This window comes from Peromyscus eremicus, chromosome 7, assembly GCF_949786415.1.
Source record: "Peromyscus eremicus chromosome 7, PerEre_H2_v1, whole genome shotgun sequence".
In the NCBI taxonomy this organism is placed as follows: Eukaryota; Metazoa; Chordata; class Mammalia; order Rodentia; family Cricetidae; genus Peromyscus; species Peromyscus eremicus.
In genome coordinates, this window is record NC_081422.1 from 69,642,582 (window position 1) to 69,659,161 (window position 16,580).

The 16,580-nt window shown below is 47.3% G+C and overlaps 1 protein-coding gene across 1 annotated transcript in view; it reads left to right on the forward strand.

Moving 5' to 3' along the window:
- Myo5c (myosin VC) overlaps nt 1-14,260 on the forward strand; it is a 76,378-nt gene extending 62,118 nt beyond the window's left edge. The window contains exons 34-41 of the mRNA XM_059269056.1: nt 1,429-1,527; nt 3,755-3,909; nt 4,996-5,085; nt 5,851-6,001; nt 7,235-7,517; nt 10,318-10,492; nt 10,894-10,974; nt 12,888-14,260. Coding sequence (XP_059125039.1) covers nt 1,429-1,527; nt 3,755-3,909; nt 4,996-5,085; nt 5,851-6,001; nt 7,235-7,517; nt 10,318-10,492; nt 10,894-10,974; nt 12,888-13,040 — 1,187 coding nt within the window. The 3' untranslated portion in view covers nt 13,041-14,260. The remainder of the gene's footprint in view (nt 1-1,428; nt 1,528-3,754; nt 3,910-4,995; nt 5,086-5,850; nt 6,002-7,234; nt 7,518-10,317; nt 10,493-10,893; nt 10,975-12,887) is intronic.
- The last annotated feature ends 2,320 nt before the right edge of the window (nt 14,261-16,580 follow it).

Genomic DNA, 16,580 nt, shown 5'->3' on the forward strand with positions numbered 1-16,580 from the left:
AATCATTTTGAAGGCCACCTCTCACACGCAGATACTGGATCCGTGAGTCTCCATTTTCTACTAGTGGAGAGTAGAGGAGAAGACAGACATGGCCTCCTGACCTCAGCTGAATGGCATGTGTAGCCCGGCCCCATGAGGCCCACGGGAAGGAAGCACCACGTTTCTTCCCTCTGCTTCAGAGTCCGTGCCCATGCCTGTCTTCGGCTCTTGCCGCATTCCTCACTTTCCCTCTTCGTCCCATCTCTGCTTGCACAGGCGGTACCTGTCAGCCATCTTTCTCTTGCTGTGCTCAGTCCTTTGAAGACCTCCTTTATTTCTTAGGTACTCCATTTTCAACTTAAATTTGTAATATCTTCAGTCAAATTGAGGCTCTTTTCTCTTCAGTACTAGATGTCTATTTTGGTTTTGGTTTGGGTTTTTTTTGGGGGGTGCGGGGTTTGTCATTGTTTTTCAAGACATGGTTTCTCTGTGTAGTAGTGACTGTCCTGGAACTTTCTATGTAGACCATACTGGCCTCAAATTCGGAGATCTGCCTGCCTCTGCCTCTCAAGTGCTGGGACTAAAGGCATACACCACCACTACCCAGTCAAAAATAGATGTTATGTGCCAATCTGCATCATGGGAGCAAGGGGCAGGTCTAGATGTCCTATCCTTTATGTCTCTACTATTAGAATTGCTGAATGGACAGATGTGTGGCTAGATAATGGATTGATGGATGGATGGATGATTCATGAATAGATGACAGACAATAGGTGGATGGATAGATGACAGGTGGATGGATGGATGACAGATGGATGATAGGTGGATGGATATATCAATGGAGGATGGACAGATGGACAAAAAGGGGTAGATGAACAAAACAATGAGCTAACTTCTCTATATAATGTCTACCCAAACCCATATTTAATCTTCTTTTCCTGAGCCCCAGATTCATTTTGTCTCTTTCACTACTTCCTTTCAGCTAAACACATTTAAATCAGGACTCTTTTCTGCCTGTTTCAGTTATCCATCATTACATAACGTATTACTCCAAACTTAGCAACCCAACATTAATACCACTGAGTTTGTGGTGGTTTATCACAGGGGCCATAGGAGATGGGCAGCCGCACCCCTGTGGTCAAGACACATGTCTCAGCACTTTGTTCCCTGAGTCTTGCACCCTTCACTGTAGATAACATCCGGGCACTATCTTGGGTTTCTTTCCCTCCCCACTGTACTGGAGATGAATGAGGCCTCATTCAAGGACATACAGTGTGGCCGTACTCACAGGCAGAAACCACTATAGGGAGAAATCTGAAGCAGCCAACGGTCCTAACGTAGCTGAAAGCCGCAGCTTTCATGAACAGGGTAAACTCAGACACTAGCCTCACTATGAAACCGGGGCGTGTGGTTTAGTGTGTGTAGCTGACTGTTTGCCTTTGTCTGCAGCCCACAATGTGCACCTGCCCTCAGGACCCAAGGAGTACCTCGGGATGCTGGAATACAAGAAAGAAGATGAGGCCAAGATCATTCAAAACCTCATTCTTGGTAGTCAAAGTCATATCCCTGGGTTATGCTTTCTCTTCGAGAACTTGAGTATCAGTCAGTTCAAAAGCCCTGGGAAGGGGCAGTTCTTTCTCTCTCTCTTCCTTCATGGTTTCTTCCCTAGTTTGAAGCTTCCCAACTTCAGCCCTGACCAGGCGATTCTTGGTTGAGGGAAGGGTCTGTGCACTATGAACCACAGCACCATATCCCTCGCTTCTGCATACACTAGAAGCTGGTGTCAAGTTCCAGGGTTCACAGACACTGCCGGTGTCCTTTGGGGAACCAAGATAGTCCTCAGCTAAAAATCACTGCCCCAACCTTCTCCCAAGTCTAATTAATCATAGGGTCAGGATGGAAGACAGAGCTCCTGGTCCTGGGCATGGTGGGGAACAGCTGTAATCCCAGCACTCAGGCAGAAATATTACGAGTCCCAGACCAGCCTGAACTACATACGAGACTCCCTCATACAAAACCAATGGCCAGAAATGTAGTTCAGTGGTTGAGCACTCAGTGTGTACAAGGACTGAGTTGGATCATCAGCACTGGAAAGAAGGGGAAAAAAAAATCCAAGGCACATTTCATCATCCTTGTTTCTCAGCAGAAACTCCATGCTAGAGGTAACGGTGGCCCTGTGCTCTATTTGACTTCTGCTGAGAAATCCATTTGCAGCCATCAAATGGCTTCCCAGTTATACCCTAGATACAGAAATGTCCTAAAGTGCTTCCTCAGATGTCAGTGGTCTCGGAACCAATCTTACTACCCCGTCTTCACCATGACTCTTCCAAGGGAAGAGAAGGCTGCCTTCCAGATGGCTGGTTCCAAGACCTTTAGGGAAAAAAAATGTTAATGCATGTGCGTACGTGTTTGTGTGAGTGCACAGGCATACGCATGCCCCCAGAGGCCAGAGAGAGTATCAGATCCCCTAGAGCTGGAGTTACAGGGAGTTGTTCACTGCCCAATGTGGGTGCTAAGAGTTAAACTCTGGTCTTCTGCAGAAGAAGTGTGTGCTCCTGGCTGCAACGCTCTCTCTCCATCCTCCCCAAGACCCTTAAAGAAAAAGATGCTGCCTTGATAACTCCGCTTTGCAATGACCCCCCAAGAGAACAAGAGCATCGGGCTGTTGATTGCTTTTCAATCACTGTTAACAAAATACCCGATGGAATCAGCGGGAGGAAAGATTTTTTTTTTTTTTGGCATGGCGGGCCTGTTGAGTTCATGGTGGTAAGAGTGTGAGGTAAAACCTGTTCACATCACAGCAGCTGGAAACAGAGATGGCAGCAGGGATCAAGGACCTTCTTTAAAGGCCCCCTCGTAATGACCTAATTTCATCAGTTAGGTACCAGCCTCCCCAAGTAGCACCATTAACTGGGGAATAAGTGTTCAAAGCATAAGCTTCTAAGGGTCATTTCAGATTCAATCCCTAACACAGCCCTACCCGTGTCGACACAAAGGGACCTCTTCTCTGTGGCTGTCTTAACTCAGCCACCGAAAGGTCCTGTTTTCCGTTCATAAGCTTCCCTGCGAGGTTTCTCTCTTCACCCCTGCTCTCTCTCTCTCTGACATCTCTGTCTTTAAAAGACTATTTAATGTGTGTAAGTGTCTCCCTGCACGCATGTATGTATGTATGTATGAGCACCCTGAGGATTCTTGGTGTTCACGGAGAGCAGAAAAGGATATCAGGTCCCATAGAACTGGAGTTAACACATGGTTGTGAGCCACCACATGGATGCTGGGAACTGAACTGAGTCCTCTGCAAGAGCAGTCAGTGCTCTTAACCTCTGAGCCTCTCTCCGGTCCCACTCTGATATCTCTTATCCTGAGGCTAGCTTGTCTCCTCTACAGTACTGCTGGTCACTAGTATCTCTGTTCAAGACAGCTTCCTGTGGCTTGAGATTGCTCCCATCCTTACCAAAGAGATTGGGGTTGAAGTACCTGGGCCTTGGGTTCCTTTCTTACACTGGGGATCTAGAGCCTCTTCACCAGGGAAAATTACAACTTCTTTCTCCTATCTGGCCTCTTAACAGAGAGAGCACTTGACAAATGGGGTGTGAGGCAAGCTGGTGCCGCCCCCCCTTCCACTTTTGCTAAGTAAGAACCCAGATTGAGTTTCTCAGAGAGAAGAGACACTGTGCTCACAGAAAGGCCAGGAAGCCCACCGCACCCCCTCCCAGCAGCAGTCATAGGCGGAGAGATTCACCAGCAGCTGAGAGCATGTTTCTTTCTGCTACAGACCTGAAGCCCCGAGGCGTGGTGGTCAACATGATCCCCGGGCTGCCAGCTCACATCCTGTTCATGTGTGTGCGGTATGCGGACTCCCTAAACGATGCCAACATGCTCAAGTCCCTCATGAACAGTGCCATTAGCGGGATCAAGCACGTGGTTAAGGTAGGAGTCGCCTTTGAGGTTGGTCCTTGGCATGGTGTCTGATTCGGAAACAGCTCTGGGAAATGCCCAGACACCCAGTCTTTGTCCACCCTTGGCCTCTGACCTTTCCCCCAAAGAAGCTAAAGCTCCTAAGGAAAGATAAATGGGCGAGGCTCCGCCATTTATCCTCAAAGACTCGGGGAGAGGCTCCAGCCTGGTAGCCCCCAGCCTCACCACTGCATCCCCTCATGTGTGAGGGATATGTGTGTTCCACCCATGTAGCAGTAAGGGAAATGGAAAACTGGAAGATCATTGATCTCTTCCATTGACATGTATATTATTATCCTATCTAAAACATTATTATTGGGGCTGGAGAGATGGCTCAGCAGTTAAAAGCATTGGGCGCTCTTGCAGAAGACCTGGGTTTGATTCCTAGAACCCACATGATAGCTCCATAACTCCAGTTACAGGGGATCCAAGGCCCTCTTTTGACCTCCATGGACACTGTGCACACACATGGTGCATAGACACACATGCCAACGAAACACCCATATGCCTAAAATAAAATTCTAAACGAAAACCTGGTATTCCTGTTTTTCCTGGTCTAGAAAAGAAGAACCAGGTGTTCATTAGGTCAGTGACTTCATACGGTTAAAATACTGTAACTGAGACCCCTCCCGCCCCACCCTTCCCCCACTCCTATGCAGTGTGTTGAAGAAGGTAGAGAGCCTTCCTGTGCTCCTAACCTTCCCATAATGAACTCATCCAGGTTGGGGGGTGGCTCTGCCCCCACACAGTTACATGGGGCCCCAGGCTCTGCTCAGCCTGCTGAATGCCACTCCTTAGCTGTGCTCATCAGAGTGACCGGAAAGCTAGACAGCCCACGATGGTCTGCTCCGTGATTAGGGACCCGCGTGCGTGTGACCCACAGATCAGAAGTTACCAGCTAAGCTTGTTTTTAATGTTTGTTTGTTTGTTTGTTTTTGAGTGAGGGCTTCCCTGTGTAGCCCAAGCTGGCCTCAGACTTGGAGATCTACCAGCCTCTGCCTCCCGGGATTAAAGGTATGTGCCCCCACGCCCACCCAGCATTATCTTCTCTTGTCTAAGGAACATTTTGAAGATCTGGAGATGCTCTCCTTCTGGCTGTCCAACACTTGCCATTTCCTCAACTGCCTGAAGCAGTATAGCGGAGAAGAGGTAGGGATGCACGTCTGTCCTGCTGATGGCATCCTGGGACCGACCACCTCACGACCTGGCTCCGGGAGCCCTTCATCCGTGACTCCCTGCTCCACACAGCCTCTGGGCCGGCTGGCTCACTGGTCTGTTTGTGTGTCACCTGCCACGTGCCTGGGCGGCACTCCGAGCAGTTCAGACCTAGGGCTTAGTGGGAAGCGTCACTCTCCTCAGCTTTTCAATCGATGGAAGATGTGCTGGTCTTGTTTCCTTCTGATGGTGATGTTCTGTGGATTTCAGTACGAGGACCCAAAATGCAAGCTCCGGTTCATTTTGCTAAGTGTACTCTCTAGAGGACTCTGATTATTCTTCCATAGTCCATAAGTAGATGACCTCTATACCCCAGTTCTTCTTCCAGGAAGCGACACCATGAAGGTGTCCTTCAAGCCTCACTGGGGCATTTTTCACTGAGCTAGAACAACAAAGTGGCTTTGGGGCTGTTTTTACTCCATGTGCAGAGGCCAGAGCGGGACACTGAGCGTGAGCCTCTGTAGCTCTGTGCTTCGGAGCCAATGCTGTGATTCTAGCTGTAGCTGACTGAGGTTAGACAATAAATTGCTGGGTTTTTGTCATATAAAATAAACTTGAAGAATGCCTTTAAAAGCAGACTTTAAGTTTTAAGCTGTGAAAGTTACCCTAGGTGCAGATGATAGCATCCTTAGTATGGACAGCATTTCAGTTTCCTCCCTGTCTACAGCACACTCATGTTTATGCTCACATTGGTTTCAGGAATTCATGAAGTATAACAGCCCACAGCAGAATAAGAACTGCTTGAACAATTTTGATCTTACAGAATACAGACAAATTCTGAGTGATGTGGCTATTCGGATTTATCACCAGTTCATCGTGGTAATGGAGAACAACATCCAGCCAATAATAGGTAAGGAGAGAAGTGATGGCCAAGAGACACTTAGAGCAACATCAAAGCCGTTTGTTTATTCATTGAGACAGAGTCTCCTGTAGCCCAGGCAGGCCTTGAACTTGATATGTAACTATAGCCAAGGCAGGCCTTGAACTCATAAGTCTTCTGCCTGTACCTCCTGAGTGCTGGGATTATAGGTATGGGCCACCATGCCTGGTTCAAAATCCAACCAAGGCTTCATGCATACTAGGCAAACATTCTCCCAACTGAGCTACAATTCCAGCCCAAGGGACTTTTTAAAATAAAACTTTGTATGTGGTGTATGTGATTGTGAATAACATAGCTTGAGAAACTAGGAAAACACAATCACCATGTATGTCTACCTTTTAGTTCTTAGCGTGCTTAAAGCGACTCCATAAATAACAGCACACAGTTGACCATTTTCTTTGGGTAAGGATGCCTTTTCCCGAGGGAACCCTGTGGAGAAGTGACGATATTTATTTTATGTGCTGCTCTGGGTTCTTGTGTGGCTGTACCAAGTATTTCTGAAATCCTCAAATCCCACTCATATTTGTGTAGACTTTACTCAGCTCTCTGAAACTTAAATACCTCAGGCTTTGATGATTCCAGACTCTGAGCTACTTGCTGATCTCTTTCCCGTGGGGACCACAGTTTCAAGCCTCCAGGAGGAACTTCTGCCCTTCTGTAAGCCGCGGTCCATGCCCTGGCATCTTATGGTACCCCAATATACTCAGTTCCTTTTTTTTTTTTTTAAAGTATTTGGACTTGTTTGTTTGTTTGTTTGTTTCTATGCCAAAAGCAACTTAAGGACTAGTTTACTTTGGCTCAGAGTTTCAGGGAACACGATCCACCAAGGCAAAGATGGCCATTGGCAGGACTATGGGACAACAGGCCATCTTGCATCCACAGTGAGGAAGCAAAGAGAGACAATCATGGGTCATCAGACGGCTTCCTCCCTTTTATTTGGCCCAGGACCCCAGTGCGTGAATGCCGCTGACCTACACGTAGGGTGGGTTTTCCCACCTCCATTTACCTGATTTGAGAGAATCCCACCAGCAGCCCAGAAGTTTGTCTCCTAGGTGGTCCTAAACCCCATCCAGCTGACAACCAAGATTAACCACTGCGCTCTATCACAACCATGTCCATCGACTATAAAAGACAGACATTGAGGTTGTGGGATGTGCGTCCTGACGTGACCCCTGTGTAAAGAGCCTTCCACCCTCCCGACAGTGCCAGGCATGCTGGAGTACGAGAGTCTGCAGGGCATTTCCGGCCTGAAGCCCACTGGTTTCCGGAAGCGCTCATCCAGTATCGATGACACCGATGCCTACACCATGACGTCTGTCCTGCAGCAGCTGAGCTACTTCTACAGTACCATGTGTCAGAACGGCCTGGACCCCGAGCTCGTGAGGCAGGCGGTGAAACAGCTGTTCTACCTGATTGGGGCGGTGACCCTCAACAGCCTCCTCCTGCGGAAGGACGTGTGCTCCTGCAGGAAAGGGATGCAAATCAGGTAAAAACCCACACGCCACACCTCCCAGCTCCAGGAGAGGCTGGCAGGAAGGAGAATACTGGACCCTCAGCCATCCAGTGTGCTGATGCTCGACCCTCACTGCCATCCTCTGTACACTGCAACCCCCACCACCCCCCACTCCACCCTCACCCTCCTATCCTCCACCCTCCCACCCCCCACCCCCTGCCGAGCCTCTTGAGTGTTGGCTTGTTGGTGGCTCCACACCAACCCCCTCATACTCTACTGCTCTGGCCTATGAGAATAGCCTTCATATGTTGTAGATTCTGATTTTCCAAGGTTATCATGCACTCCACCAGTCACTTGCTTGGTGAGTGGCCCAGTCAGGTAGAGAACCCAGCAAAATGTGGAGAGGCTCAAAACAGCTGAGTAGTGGTCCAAGACACCGAACATTTAGTCACAAGCAGGTGGTACAGGGATGCTCAGGGGTAAATGAGACTAAGGACAGATATACTGAGGACACCAGAAAGAAGAGTATTAAGTGACAAGGTTGAGAAAGAGGAGCATTCCAAGCAGGAGATGGATGAAGGCAAAGGAGTGGTCCATCTCTGGCTCCGCCTGGAGTAAGCAGCAGCCGTGGTCCATCTCTGGCTCTGCCTGGAGTAAGCAGCAGCGGTCTGTTTGGCAGGACCCAACAGGACTGCTGTAGAGAGGAGGGTTGGATCCAGACCAGGAGCATCTAGAATACAGTGAAAGCATTCGGGGTTCATCTTGAAGACAACACACAGTTTTAAGGACCACAGACCCCATCTTAAATTAAGGAGCCACGGAGCCTGTGATTAGGAAACACATAGCATAGGAGAGATGCTTAAGATAATGTGTGTGTGTGTGTGTGTGTGTGTGTGTGTGTGTGTGTGTGTTCAGGCAATTGACACCTGTATGTGCTATAAGGGACAGAGGAGGTGACCGTAGGTGTGTGCTATGATTTGAGGGAGGAGATAAATTATCTTATGCCAAGAAATACCTGTAAAGAATCCACCATACCTTCTTAGCACTTGTGAATGTTGGAGTTGGACTTCCCATAAACCCCATGGACAAAATCCCATGATGCCATATTGTAGTTTTTAGATGCAAAGGGGCACTCGCAGGGACCAGCCTTTGTACATCTTTTGCTCTTCACTGAGAAAGGGAAAAGAAGCTCTAAGCATTTCTCATTTAAGTTCAGGCTGTGAGCCTGAACAAGCTTCTACCGAAAGGCAAGGCAGAGGGGCTGGGATGTGGCTGGGCTGGTAGAGTGCCTGCCCGGCATAGACAAAGCTCTGGGTTCCTTCCCAGCACCACGGAAACCTTGTGCTTACCTTCCTGTTGTTTTTAGTTTAATTCCATTGCGGTCCTAGATCATACTTCGTTAGACACTTAGAAATAAATTGGACTGTCTCCCAGGGACCAAGGGGCTAGATCACAGCATTAGAGCTCTGGGTGATCTGGCCCTCTTGTCATTATGTAATGTCCTGCTTATCCCCTCCTGGTCATTTTCTCTAAACTCTTCTTTAAAATGATTGGAGCCATCCCAGACTTATCTGATTAGTATTTTCACAGCATATCTTCTTCTATACATTTACTTTTAACATGCTTACATCATATTTGTATTTCTTGTAGATAGACACACTAATGTCTTGGTGTTTGTAAGACTTGGTTTTTAAATTACGTGCGTGGGGGGGTAGTATGTACATGTGATGCAATACCCACAGAGGCCAGAAGAGGGCATCAGATTCCTCTAGATGGGTGGTTCTCAATCTGTGGGGCCGGGACCCTCTTAGAGTCACATATCAGATATTCATTCACATTACGAATCATAACAGTAGCAAAATTACAGTTATGAAGTAGCAACGAAATAATTTTGTGGTTGGGGGTCACCACAACATGAGGAACTGCGTTAAAGGGTGGCGGCGTTAGGAAGGTTGAGAACCACTGCTCTAGGAGTTCCGGGCAATTGTGAGCTGCCTGGAGTGGGTGCTGGGAACCAAACGCAGATTTTTCTGTAGAGCAGTTACCACCCTTAACTACTGGGCTGTTTCCCCAGCCCAGGTCATGTTTTCTTTTTCAATCCAGTCTGACCAGTGTGCTTCTTAATTAAGGAATTTAGACCATTTTAATTTAATGTAATTCACAAGATGTTTAGTTTTTTTCTACTGTGTTATTTTCTTCCTTACAATTTATTTTTACTGTTTTTTTCTTTTTAATTCTGTGTATGTGTGTGTGTCCGTGTTGGGGTCTGTGTATGCAAGTGTAGTGCCCACTGAGGCCGGAGGCAATGATGTCCCTGGAGTCGGAATTAGAGAGTTGTAACCCTCCCACATGCTGGGAACTCCCATCATGCCTGGGGTCCTCTGCAAGAGCAGAAGCCCTGGGCCATCTTTCCAGCCTCTGCCGTATTATTTTATTTTGTTCCTCTGGTTTCCTTTTCCTGCCTTTCTGGTGTCACTAGAACATTTTGTTATCTTTCTAATTTATTAATTGTGTTGTTTTTTAGTGGTTGCTCTGGGGACCAAAGTCTACATACTTTTCTCTTTCACATCCTATTTAGAGTCCATATTACTGTGTCCGGTGGTGTGTGCAGCATCTTCCACCACACAGGGCTCTTGACACGGTCCCATCATGTCACAGCTGTGGTACAGATGACGGTGGTGATCTGGACAGCCATCTCCCAGTCCCTCCCCTCCTGTTATAAGTGAGACTGCTGGCCTTGGCTCCTGGGCACGCAGTGAGCTCTGCCAGCCTCTAGGACGTGCTGAGGGATTTAACGACGCTCTTCCCTGAGGTGACCTCTGGCTTTCTCCAGGTGCAACATCAGCTACTTAGAAGAATGGCTTAAAGATAAGAATTTGCAGAACAGCTCAGCCAAGGAGACTCTGGAGCCTCTCTCTCAGGCAGCCTGGTTGCTCCAGGTCAAGAAGACCACGGAGAGTGACGCCAGGGAGATCGCTGAATGCTGCACCTCCCTGTCTGCTGTGCAGGTGAGCAGGATAGTCTAGCTTCTCTCTGGACCTTGAAGGACAGATCCCGAGGCATTTGCCGGCTTAGCCGGCTGTGTGGTGCACCTGACCCTAAGTTTCACCTGGTAACTATTTGGTGGATACTGTCTTCAGGCTTCAGGGCATAACTGTGTGTATGCTATTTTCCTGTGCACTAAACTAGTGGGAGCTGGGAGGCTGGAAGGGAAGAGTCCCTCACTGCCATCTGACTGTGCGGTTGGTCCGTGTGCACTCCGTACTCTATTCTCTTGGGAACAGACAGCACAGGGCTCCAGAGACAAATGATAGTATAGAAGAACCACCTGTGCTTCTGGAAGGTTCTTAATGTCCAGAACTGTTTGCTCTTTTTCTTGGTCTGACCCCATGTTCTGTAATGTTCACAGATCATAAAGATCCTTAATTCATACACACCTATAGATGACTTCGAGAAAAGAGTCGCTCCGTCCTTTGTTCGCAAAGTACAGGTGAGACCCTTATGGGTGCGCATGTTAATCTGACCCCAGTACACTCTATCAGACATTGGTACCCGATTAAAATGATGCAGCCCAAGATTAAGGCACAGTGGGCAAGCGTGTGAAACACCAGCTCACAGACAGCTGGTGTCTTTTGACTCGTTCCAATCCTGGTGAGAAGGGAGAATGGAAACACATAAAGCGAGACCCCAGTGCCATGACCTTCAGCCCTCTTTAAAAAAAAAAAATTGTGTGTGTGTGTGTGTGTGTGTGTGTGTACATATATGCCACAGTGTGTGTACATGCATTCCACAATGTGTGAATAGAGGTCAGAGGACAGCCTACACCAGTCAGTTATCTCCATCCATCTTGTGGGTTCCTGGGATTGAACTCAGGTTGTCAGGCTTGGCAGCAAGCGCCTTTTCCCCATAGAGCCCTCTCACCCAAAGGGCTGTTTTGAGAAGTAGCACAGAAACCAGTGGAAACAGACCTATGGACTCATATTTCTGTGACCGTCCCCAAGGTTTCTGTCCCACAGAACTAGGGGATCTTGGGGATCCTGTAGACCCTTTCAGGTGTCCGCAAAACCCTTGCTTTTTGCCAGAGCTGTGCCTGGATGAGGTAAAGGTTCCTCATACTTAATCCAGACCAACTTATCTCAGCACACTGAATACAGAAGCAGGCGTCACACACAAGTCTCATGCCTGCTCGGCCATCAAGAGCTTCACAGAACAGAAAACTGCCTGGTCCCACTGTGTTGTCTTTTGGGTTTTGTTTTTCGTTCTGAAAATTTAGCTGTGTTTCAACAAAAATGTTACGTTCAGTTTAATGAATTTATTAATATTTAAATATTGTTTTAATTACTAATATGGTAAATACCACTAGTTATACCCACATATACAAAAGCTCTTTGGAGTCCTCATAATTATTAAGAGTAAAACGTAAGGCTAGAGAGATGGCTCAGCAGTTAAGAGCACTTGCTGCTCTTACAAAGGACATAAGTTCAGTTCCCAGCACCCAAGTTATGAGTCTCACAATTGCCTGTAACTCCAGTTCCAGGGAATCTGATGCTCCCTTTTGGTCTCTGTGGGCACTGCACTCATGGGGCGTACACACATAGACACATAGACACATACAAATTTTTAATTTTTAAAAATATATTTATTTATTTGTTTTTTTTTTTCAGACAGGGTTTCTCTGTGTAGCCCTGGCTGTCCTAGAACTCACTCTGTATACCAGGCTGGCTTCAAACTCAGAGATCTGCCTGCTTCTGCCTCCTGAGTACTGAGATTAGAGGCATGTGCCACCCACCCAGAAATTTTTAAAAATTTTAAAGAGTAGAAATCAATCCTGACACCAAAGTTTACAAATAATAAAGTCATAAATAGGTTTAAAAAATAAACAAACATAAAACTTGAGATCCAGTCATGTCTGAGCTTAGAATTAAACCTTGATATGTACATAAATACAGAAGAATAAAATGTACCAGCAAGATGGATCAGCAGGTAAAAGTGCTTGCTGCCAAGACTAAAGACCTGAGGTGGATCCCCAGGACCTTTATGGCAGGAGAGAAGAGACTTCTATAAGTTGTTCTCTATGTTCAACCACCACCACCTCCCAACACATACACACGAATAAATGTAATTTTTTTGAAGGGTAAAAACATTTAGTCAGCCTGTCCTATGGGGGATGAACTTGTGGAGTGAAACATTGAGTAACTTCCTGGGCACTAACTGCACCAGAAGCCTGAATAGGCTTGTCTCCCTGGAGCTGTATGTTCAACCACCCAGGGCGCCCTCTCCTCTGATTGCTAGAGTTCTTTCAAGGAGACAGAGCTGTTGCGTTTCCCTGGCTCTGGACCTCCGAGTAGTGGCGAACCAGAAAGCCCCTGTTCCCTGACTCCTTCCCCTTGGTTCTGACCTCAGGCTCTTCTGAATAACCGGGGTGACTCATCCCAGTTGATGCTGGACACCAAATACCTTTTTCAAGTGACATTTCCTTTCACCGCCTCGCCGCACGCCCTGGAGATGACCCAGATCCCCAGCAGCTTCAAGCTCGGCTTCCTCCGGAGACTGTAGCAGGAGAAAAGATGGATATAGGTCCCCCTGGTGAAGGTCCAACGGAGGGAGGGATGTGGTTATTCACCAGAGCTGGGCTTGTGATGGACTGCCGGTTAAGGAGGAAAGCCCACGCTCACCTGTCTCCAGAGATGCCATGCGACCCCGGCTGGGCTGGAAAAGGCTCTTGCTCCTGATCTCAGTGGCTGTTGCTGCAGCTCCCAAAGGCTCCATTTTGTCCCAGTGCCTTTTTTTGGGGGGGGGGGAACCTCCCCCACCCACACAGACTAGGGTGAAATCTGGGGGACTGTGGCTCCCCAGGTTTTTAAGTTTCCTGTGAAGTCAAGAGTTAGTTACGAAGCCACAGGTGAGTTCCCTGCCTACACCTTCCAGGAAAGAATCCCACTTGGCCCCTGGAACAAAGTCTTCTTGCCCTGTCTCTGCTGGCAGGAAGGGCTCGTTAGCTCTTCTTACCAAAGACACCCTTGGATTAGAAAACTGTTCACTTTAGACTATCTCATTTCTAAGTGAGTATTCATCTGAGAGATGGGCATGGGAGCACACACCTGTCATCCCAGCACTCAGAAAGGTGAGACAGGAGGATTACCTTGAGTTCAGTGTCAGCCTGGGCTACAGAGTAAGAACTCATCTCAGAAGAAAAAGCGTTTTATGTAAATATCTATTTAAAACAAATTTACTATAAAAGCTTACTTTTATGCCATTAATCATCTTTTCTGAAATTTTAAAAAAACTGTACCAGCCCCAACATAATTTGCGGGGTAGGAGGGGTTCGAGACAGGGTTTCTCTGTGCAACAGGGCTGTCCTAGAACTCGCTTTGTAGACCAGGCTGGCCTCGAACTCACTGAGATCCACCTGCCTCTGCCTCCCAAGTGCTGTGACACCAGTGTGGTCACTGCCCAGCCAACATAATTTTTATAATCTCATTTAATTTTTTTTTAAATGCAACTACTTCTTTTAAAACTAGATTTAGTTGTAGGGTTGGAGCTCAGTGATGGAGCAGTTGACCCAAGTACCACACACCCAGGCACACACATTCGCACACATGCACACACATACAACTTGTGAGGGTTTTTTTCTCTATCTAATCAGTATTTTAATGTGCTTTTAAAATATTTTCATGAAAGAAACTGAGGATTTGGGCAAGTTCTCCCTTTGGAGAAATCTAATCTTCCCTCATCTTGTGAGAACTGGCGGCTCCTTTCTCCAAACTATTCCCCTTCCCTTCAGAATACAGGCCTTGTATTTGATGAGCACCCTGCCCCATAGCTGAGACCCAACACTTCCGTCGCCTCATGCCACCTGACCACCCTCCAGTCTGATGGTTTCAGGCAGTAGCTGTGACCCCACAGTAGGGTCATCTCTGGGGAGATTGGGGGACTAAGAAGCAGTGGCACAATGTGGGCCACCCTACAGGTGTGTGATGCCTTTCCAAATAGTCCCCAAACAACGACAATAGGACCTTACAATACTTTAATAAAATAAATTATTGAGCAAATTGCATGCATTTATTTCCACCATTGCCGATTACATATCTTCTCACCTCAAGGTTCTGTGCCCTTCCTTGAGGGTTATTGAGAAAGATGGGAGACTCCTCCAATGCACAGTGTGTCACTTGAAGTAAGTAGACACTGGGGGCAGGCTGGCTATCGAGTGAGAGGCTGCAGGATGGAGTTAGCTGGGTTTCTGCTCCTCACTCATGACCTCAGTGCCCACTCCTGTCCCCCTGTGCCCTAGGAGGAGTCATTATGCTTACATTCAGCCTCAGGACTCACACGCACTTTCTAGTATTTACCTGGGTTGTACACCAATGACCTTGGCCATGCCTTCTGCTGGCCTGTGAGTTCCTAGAGGGCGGGACCCCATCTTATTCTACATTTTATCTGTATGCTAGGGTGCTGGGAGACAAGTGAATTGGCAAGGTCCCCTGGAGATGGCAAGGGTTAGAGTGTAGGAGGAGTCAATGTGGGGACCTTGCTTGAGGACAAGAGACTTAAGGATGCTGATAAGTTTTGACACAGGAGAAAGAGGAAGGCACTTACCCCATGGCGTTGATCACTGTAAAGGTGGGAAGGAAGACCAGTGCTGAGACATGATCTCAACACAAAAGGTAGGGGATGGCAGGCTTGCTCCACGGAGAAGAGGTAGATTCACAAGGTCAAATGAATTGAATTCTGTCTTCTGCAGGGGAGCAGAGAAACAGGCCCAGGAAGGAATCTATCGGGGTTAAGAGAAGTCCAAACCATGTGGAGAGGCAGAGGGTTCTAGAGGCTAGTGTGTGCCAGTGCGTGGCCCATAGTGACCGTAGGTGTGCAGATGGGGAGTCTCTGAGCTGCAATGTCCAGATAAAGAGATTAGGTGATCAGTGGCTCAAACCTTCACACCACCACAGTAACCTCCCTCCTTTCCGCCCGACTGTCCCAGGAATCTCTTGCTCTGTAAGGTATGTACTCTTTAACCTCAGGGACCTTGGGCTCCCAATTATGCAGCTATGTCTGGATTCCTACAGACCAAGGAAGGTCATGGGGATCTCTCTGTGGAGGGTGCCCAGTGGGGAGTGTTAGTGTTTTGGTTACTCTGTGTGTGTTTACTTTAATTTTTCTACAGCCTTCATGACTTTATTTCAAAGTCATAAAGAGATTAAAAAAAACAGGTTAGTGTTGGCATCAGTAAACAAATTAAGCATCTAACTTAAAATAATCTAATTTAAAATAATTTAATTGGTCTTTAAAATAATCTAATTGGTCTTCAAAATTGGTACAGCTGCAGTATAACAACCAAAGCCCCCGAGTGCAGCTGATGGAACAGATGAGCCACCACAACAGGTCCACGGGATCCACCTCCTGCCTCAACCCCAGTTCGTTACATTCTGTTGCTTGAATCCAGTCCACTTCTGGTGAACATGTGGATTTTTCCAGTTTGGAGCTATTTGTGAGCAAAGCTGTTACAACAGTCTTACCTTTTTTAAAGAAATAAGTGTGCATTTCTGTTGAACACATACTCAGGAGGAGGATTGCTGGGTCATGCACCACACACACACACACACACACACACACACACACACACACACACACACACACAATGTTTGTTTACCATTAAGAAGTCCTACCAGACAGTTCTCCAAAGTAATTGTACCATTTTGTGATCCACACTGGCAGTGAAAGACATTCCTACATCCTCGCCCACACTTTGTACAGCAGGGGGGTTTTGTTCTAGATTTATTTTTAATTCGGCATCTGCCCAGGGGTAGGTGAGTACAATACTAGTTACCTGCCGAGACCAGAAGAGGTTGTTGGGTCCCCTGGAGCAGGAGCTGCAGCATTGGTCCACTTTCCAGTATGAGTGTCCGGAATAGGACTTGGGTCCTCTGGAAAAGCAACACACGCTCTTAACTACTGAGTCATCTTTCCAGCCCTGTGTATCGGTTTTTTTTAATTTTAGGTATTCTAACCTAGTCAGCCAGATGGCTCAGCAGGTAAAGACACTTGCCACCAAACCCGAGAACCAGAGTTTGATACTGAAGACCCACTTGGTAAAAGGAG